Below are 7,613 nucleotides of genomic sequence, written 5' to 3' on the forward strand. Positions count from 1 at the left end.
AAATGAACTTAAATATTCCAGATAAATCCAAATAACAATAAATGAACTTAAATATTCCAGATAAATCCAAATAACAATAAATGAACTATCTTTTTGCAAATCGCAACTTAAATACATCTTAAACAACACAAAATTAAATCTCTAAATGTAAATTTAAATTGAATCCCTTATATATATATAACCATTCATATATTATCCATTTATCTCTTTTTCTTAATAATAAAAAAAAAAAAAAAACACTCTTTTCTTTTATAATATTTTTTAATCTTATCCTCTTTCACATGTTTCAGTACAACAAATCAAATCCATAACCATAAATACATATCCTACCCAGGTCAATATTCTCTTCATTCCTTCAGGCAAATCTTCTCTTCATTCCTTCAGGCTTTTCTCCTTGCTATTCCTTACTACCCATCCAATCTTCTATTCACTCTTTCCAGGTTTTCCTTTTTTTGGGTTGTTTTTGGACTTCAATGTTTTGATAATATTTTGTTTATTTTCTTCATGTAATCATTTGATCTGTTCATCATGTATTTTGATTTTTGATAGGGTTAGATTTAAGTTTCAAGCAAAAATTCTTGATGAAACAGTTTTTCCTTGCTAGTTATTGTGTTAACAATACTTGGTTAATTTCTTTATTTAAATATTTGATATATTCTATTTTGATTGATATATTGATTGATATTCAATTCAGTTTACGAAGAAATAGCTTTAAATTGATTTGGGAGTTTTACATTAATTTAGAGCATGGTTGATTTGACTCTGATTACAGAGTCAGATATATTTAAGTCATTTGCATACTAGCGTTTCAGTAGTAGCTCTGTCCTTATGGTTGTTATCATTGCAATCCCCTGCTCTGTAAGTTGCATAGCCGCCTTTGTGCGAGTTAGATTCTGAACTGGACAGCCAAAGATCCTCCCTATGTTCACTATCCTTCAGAAGCTATTACACATGGTGCTTCTATGGCCCTAGCTTTGCTTTTGGCTCTGTGATATAAACTTTTTTCTTAGTTTTCACCATTGTTGCCTGTTGCTATAGGACTAGCTTCGGGGCTTCCTTGAAAACTCCCAGCGTTTGTCTCTGCAATCATTTCAGATATTAAAACCTTTTGCTGAATTGGGTAGATGGTGCCTTCTCTAATTCAAATTGATTCATCACAGGTGATGGAGTCAGAAACAGCAGCAGTAACAGGGTCTCTACCTTTTGGAACAGATAAAATGACTATGAGGCGAGGATCTGAAAATGTTTGCCCTGTTTTTCCCTCTTTAACAGGCCTGCAATCAAACCAGATGCTTATTTCTCATTCCAACCAAATGGGCTTCCACAAAAGTTCTGTAGTCCCAATCCATGCAGCAGAATTAAGCAGAGAAATATATGATATGGAAAGTACCCAATACAACAATATTCACTTTTCTGCTGATGGGGAGAATCCTGGAGCCAAGACTGTATTGCCAATGACGATTTCAGCGCCTGTTTCTGTGGACCAAAGGTACCCTACTCAGGATTTATTGCATTCTCCTGGACCCAATGGGAAGGCCATCTCAAATTCCTGGAGCAATTCAACCTCTGATGAAACAGAGGACTGGCGAGTGATAGATGTGAGGAAGAAGAGAAAGATGTTGTCTAACAGAGAATCTGCAAGAAGGTCTAGGCTCAGAAAACAACTTCACTTGGACGCACTGAAGGCTCAGGTGGCTCATCTGAGAGCAGAGAATGCGCAGATAGTGAACAATTTCAATATTGCTGCACAACAGTACGCTCAGATAACAGATGAGAATTCCCGGTTGAGATCACATGCGTTGGACCTGATTCACAAGCTCCAGAGATTGCACCACACAATAAATGCTCAATCTCACTGTGCCTTCAATACTATGGGTATTGATACTGGGATTTGCAATGGTGCGCATCTGAGGACAGAATCAGGGACCATTGCTCAATGCTTGACCGAGTCATCCGATCTCTTGTTTTGAGGCCAAACGAAATGCGTGTACCGTGGAGTACTACAGGTGTTTGTCATCTTAGCTCTCTGTTGTATGTGGTTTTCTAACCAATGGACTTGCCTATGGCAAATATTCAAACGGTTATAATTTGGAATTCTGTAATTTTTGGATTGAAAAATCTTATAAAATTTTAGGGGAGTTTTTTTTTTTTTTTTTTTTGCAATTTTTTGAATTTTTTGGTGTTGGAATTTGGCGGAAACATTTGAGGTAAAATCTTGATTTATGTTATTTAAACTAGTTTATTATTATTATATATGGATTCAGCACCTTCAGAAACCCCAAGGGCACTTAGATTGTGCAGCGTTACTGGTTAAACTTGTGATTTCAATAAATTCTTGTGGGAGACTGGAAAAACCCACCAGAAAAGCTTCCAAAAAATCACACTAAAGACAACTCGAATTTTTAGTGTTTTATTTCAGTAACAAAATTGTGACTAAGTTAGAATGTAATTTATTAGTGTATGTAATATTTATTTATTTATTTTTAATCAACTATTTCATAAATGTTATAAATGGACTAGTCATATCTTATTAGTATATGTAATATTTATTTATTTATTTTTAATCAACTATTTCATAAATGTTACAAATAGACTATTGACATCTTATTAATAATTTGTTAGTATATAAAATATTTATTTATTTTTATTTAAATATTTTATAGACTATTTATTTTTACGATTTGACTGCTAAGTCCAACAAGGCATACATACTCTACCCCTTCTGTTTTGAACGGGTGACCTCTTGGAAGAAAACATATGCTCTTAACCATGAGACCCACTCAAACTGTATAACCCATTTTATTTTTAAAATTACAAAACTTTTATAAATATATAAAATTAAAAAAAAAAAAAAAATTAAAATAATGTGATTTTTTAAAGATCTGCCAATGTTACTTCATTTTCTTCATTGTCTAGTTTTCTAATAATCTTATAAGATTGTAAAATATCAATAATTGATAAAATATGATTATACATAATTTTAATTATATTTTATTAATTATTAATAGTTTAAAAGTTTAATTATTTTATTATTAGTGTTTATGTTTAATATATCTTTATAGTAGTTTTAAGTGTTTTGTTGAAATTTGGTTACAAGTCAAGTTTTACTAGTACAACTAGTTGAGGATGGGTCTCGTTAGCAAGGTGACCTAGGATCAATACTTACGGGGTGGTTGTGACCTGTTTTAGGGGGAGGAGACAGTCTGCTTAGGGTTGTTGTGGCCTAGGTCAGGTGTGATCCCCAAGTGGCTTTGACATATTAGATGGTGTGGCCTAGGTCGGGTGTGATCCCCAAGTGAATTTGACATATTAGATGCCCCTGATTTGTAGCTCCTTAAGCCACAGGCAAGACTGGATTATAGGCAACTTGACAAACACGAAAAAATAAATTTGTTTACAATGGTTGAAAGAGTAATAATTTTTTTAATATTTAATTTATTTATGTATTTAAATAAGTATTTTTAACCATAATTTTGAGAGTTAGCTCAATTAGTCAAGTCTCTATAGTTAAAGTATCTTTGCTTATTGAGAAGTCATACATTCAATTATCTAGATACTCTTGAAGTTAGACTTTTGATTAAATTGACCAATCCTTCCATCTACTAAGTTGTATTTTTCAAATTTACCTTAAAATCTTTTTGCTTTTGATTATTTATCTTCTTGTATCCCCATAATAGGTTCTTATAAAACCTTCACACTTCGTAAATTAAAATAATCTTATTTAATAGAATTTATTATTATCTATGTAAATTTTGGCCATGTAAAAATATGTTTAGATTTATAATTATAATTTAGATATGCCCTTTGATTCCTTAAAGGATTTGTTCTCTCATGTGAACATGAGGGATTCAATACTGTCACTGAAACTAAGGATAAGGAAATGGATTTATAGTAGGGTTTGACAATAATAGGGTTAAATTAAAGGAAATTTGGTTAAAATAAATTTAAACTTTATTTTAGAATTATTGTCGTGCTTCCATGACTTTTATCTTAATTTTTAGGTTTTTGGGAAAAAATATTACTAAAGAGAAATTTGTAAAAGAAATTTTAGCTTATTTGTTTTAATCATGTTGGGGCCAATTCATTTTCATAGATCATGATTAAAAATTATTGAATTTACAAATGAATATATTTTTCTTTATACATTTAGGAGTTTGTTGATCTTTAGTCAATGAATTTGAAACATGGAGTGCATTCAGATTCCTCCATAATGAAAGACTCTAATTGTGGAGTCTTTCTTTTCAGATTGGGATGCATTATTGTTTGTAAAATGTCCATCTAAAGGAACAAGGATTCATATCCGAAGAAGATGGTTTGCTCTTTATCTCCCTGATAGGATTAAAGATGTCACTTCATTTTGAGGAACTTTAGCCTTTGGAGTGTCATTAGAGGTGAAAGAAGTTTTTGTCATGAAAATATTTTGAAGTGTTACATGAAAAATAATAATGAAGAAATAAATGCAATAACTTGTAAGAAAACTTGTTAATAATTAAAAAATTGGTATAGTGTTGGTAAAGGAATGGAAGTTTTGTTTCTCATGTTACAAGTACAAGATTGTCAAGGAAAAAGAGTGGAAATGTCTAACTTTCGTTGTGAACAAACACCACATACACACTTTTGACTAAGGAGATATCTACTAGTGAATTGCAATCCTTTCACTAGCATAACTTCAAACCATGTTGTTAAAATTAAGAAAACATTTCTAGGAAGACTCAAAATTGATGCATAAAGTTATTTGCATCTATCTTCCTTTCACTAGCATAACTTCAAACCATGTTGTTAAAATTAAGAAAACATTTCTAGGAAGACTCAAAATTGATGCATAAAGTTATTTGCATCTATCTTCAGTACAAGGAAAACACCACTTAAGGGGTGTTTTTAGCAAACATTTTTAGTGTCAAAAAGTTTCAAAAAACAAAAAATCCACTAAATTAATTATTACTGACAAAAATGTTTTGGGAAAGAATTTGGTAAATGTTCAATATAACTAAAAAATTTGGGTGGCTAGAGTCTATAATGGGGAATCTTTTTCCAATGAATTTTAAAAAGGCACATTGTTGTGTTTAAGATATTCTAAAAGCATTAGTGCCCACCATATATTTTAAAGCATTCACATGAATTTTCTACTATTGTGTAAAGGTGCAAATGATCTATTATTTCACACTAGTGCATGCATATTATTATGCACCATAAAGTCTTGTCATAATGATAATGATATATTGACAACAATGGTAATGGCATTGTTAGAAACTAGGACAATACTGAGAGGGGGGTGAATCACTATTGTGAGAATTTAAAAAATTCTTTCAGAAAATAAAGAACACTTAAAAACTAACAATATTTTTAACAACACTTCATGTAAGCATGAACACAAGAATCACATATGCAGCACATAGATATTTCAATATTTTTCTCAATTTATTTTATAATGGAAAGCTTCAACTTCTTGTTGCATCAATTGGTAGGCTTCAACCTACTTGAGATCTACAAGCCTTAAACTACTGCAAACTCCAACTTGATGGATTTTTAGGTTCTAATTTGAAGGAAGCTTCTACTCCCTAATTTATCAGATGCTACTGAAAGGAGCTACAACCCATGATTTGCAAGTTACAACTTGCTAAGCCTCTTTGGTTCCTCTTTCATCACATTTTCAAACTCAAACCATGAAGGCCACTCATCCTCATAAAATAAATCAATCTCTCCTCACTCGATCACCACAAAATCACCTTGACCACTCTGCTTCTCTAATTTCTTATTCATACACACACACTTTGATACAATTATGTTGTTTTTAAAACTTTGAGTTAATATTTTACTTTTTGCATTTTAGTTTAGTTCAACTCATAACTTTCACTTAATAGAGATTTTGATCTCATTATATTCATTTTTTTCAATTTATTTTTAAGTCTTGTTAATGTGATCTGATAGTCCTCTGTCTCTATTCTATTATCCTGATATGGAAAACTGAGTCAAACTTCTAATTTTGCAATTTAGGACTTTAGCTAAGTTAAGCTATTGTGATGATTTCTTGAAGTTTATTGATGTTATGATCTTGTTCTCGTACTTTTTAACTCGTGTTAATTCATGAACAAATTAGTTTTAAATCCTACATTGTGATCTGATCTCACTCTTTTCACTTAACTATTATTTAAACTTCATTCATTCTATTGTTTAAATTTATATATATATATATATATATATATATATATATATATATATATATATATATAGATAGATATATTAATTTTAATTTTAAATTTAAATTTAAAGAAAACACATTTACTTACGTTCCTTTTATACACCATTGTGCATTCGAAAAAGCATGCCCATATCATATAAAAAAATAAGTCAACCAACAAAAATATACATAATAAAACAACATTATATACATCATCTCCTCTTAGTCTAACTTCATTAAATGTATGAGAGATTTTTCGGCGTAAATCACATGATATTTCATTTGTCGACGCGTTTCGAACCAACCAATGTGGTTCATCGCATGGAAAATTTTAGGGGCTAATGTTCGCCCAGTGGGCTAATTTTCCATGATTTTTCCACAAAAAGGATTCGCCAATTTCCAATTTTATAGAAGACGATTCGCCCAAATTTTAGAATATAAAATTATTTTACCTTAAAAATCGCCAACATTATAGAGAGACTATATATAAAATAATTATAAATTTGATTAATTTTACAAATATATCAATAAACATTTATAATTTTCATATTAGGGATTAGTGAGATTAATAATTATAAATTTGATTAATTTTACAAATATATCAATAAACATTTATAATTTTCATATTAGGGATTAGTGAGATTCGCCAATGTTTTAAACTTCAAGAAAATTTTCCATCCTTAAAATTTTCCTTGGTTCATCGTCAGGACAGGTTGAAGAATCAGATCAAGAATTGCATGCTAAATAGTCCCAGCAAAACCTCCAATGGCTATAATTCTTGACCAGGCAACAACAATATTGACTAATGGGACTAACGGTTAAATATGATTGGGGGACAGCTAGACGGACCAGGGTCATAAAAATAAATTAATTTCATAGCTGGTTAGTTAGTTATATTATTATTAAATTAAAAGTCAAAGGGACATATGAATTTTCTAAGGGGTTTTAAATATATATATATAAATAATAAATTAATTTTAAATGATTATTAAGTTGATAGTTAGTTATAAAAAGTATTAACTATTTAATAAAAATATATAATATAAATATTAGAACAAGTCAAGTGTTAGAAAAAATAAGATTTTAAATATTCAGATTTAATTAATTGTTTCTCTAATTGTCACATTAACCTAGAGGTATTAACTAATTTAATTGTTTATATGAATTTACCTAAAAGTCTCTACCATTTTATAAAAAAATTATATATATAGATATATATATATATATATATATATATATATATATATATATATATATATATATTTCTTAAGATAATAGTTAGTTATAAACAAAAGTATATTGATAGACTAAGTGAAGTGAAAGTTTTAACAGCCTAATGAGGAATTATTACAAACAAGTTAAATAACATCGTATTTTCTTAAGTTGAAATATTATTTTCTTATTTCATAATATTTTTTCCTAACCATTTAAGGAA

At 29.6% G+C, this 7,613-nt stretch overlaps 1 protein-coding gene across 1 annotated transcript; it reads left to right on the forward strand.

The window, feature by feature from the left end:
- The first annotated feature begins 1,051 nt into the window (after window positions 1–1,051).
- LOC149178365 (uncharacterized) lies at window positions 1,052–1,970 on the forward strand. Its single transcript, XM_089422062.1, has one exon. It carries the CDS (start codon window positions 1,125–1,127, stop codon window positions 1,968–1,970), a length of 846 nt encoding a protein of 281 aa, XP_089278188.1. The 5' UTR covers window positions 1,052–1,124.
- The last annotated feature ends 5,643 nt before the right edge of the window (window positions 1,971–7,613 follow it).

Source organism: Pinus tabuliformis, chromosome 4_1 (assembly GCF_031772625.1).
Source record: "Pinus tabuliformis cultivar Carrire ecotype Pingquan chromosome 4_1, CPIR1, whole genome shotgun sequence".
NCBI classification, from domain to species: Eukaryota; Viridiplantae; Streptophyta; class Pinopsida; order Pinales; family Pinaceae; genus Pinus; species Pinus tabuliformis.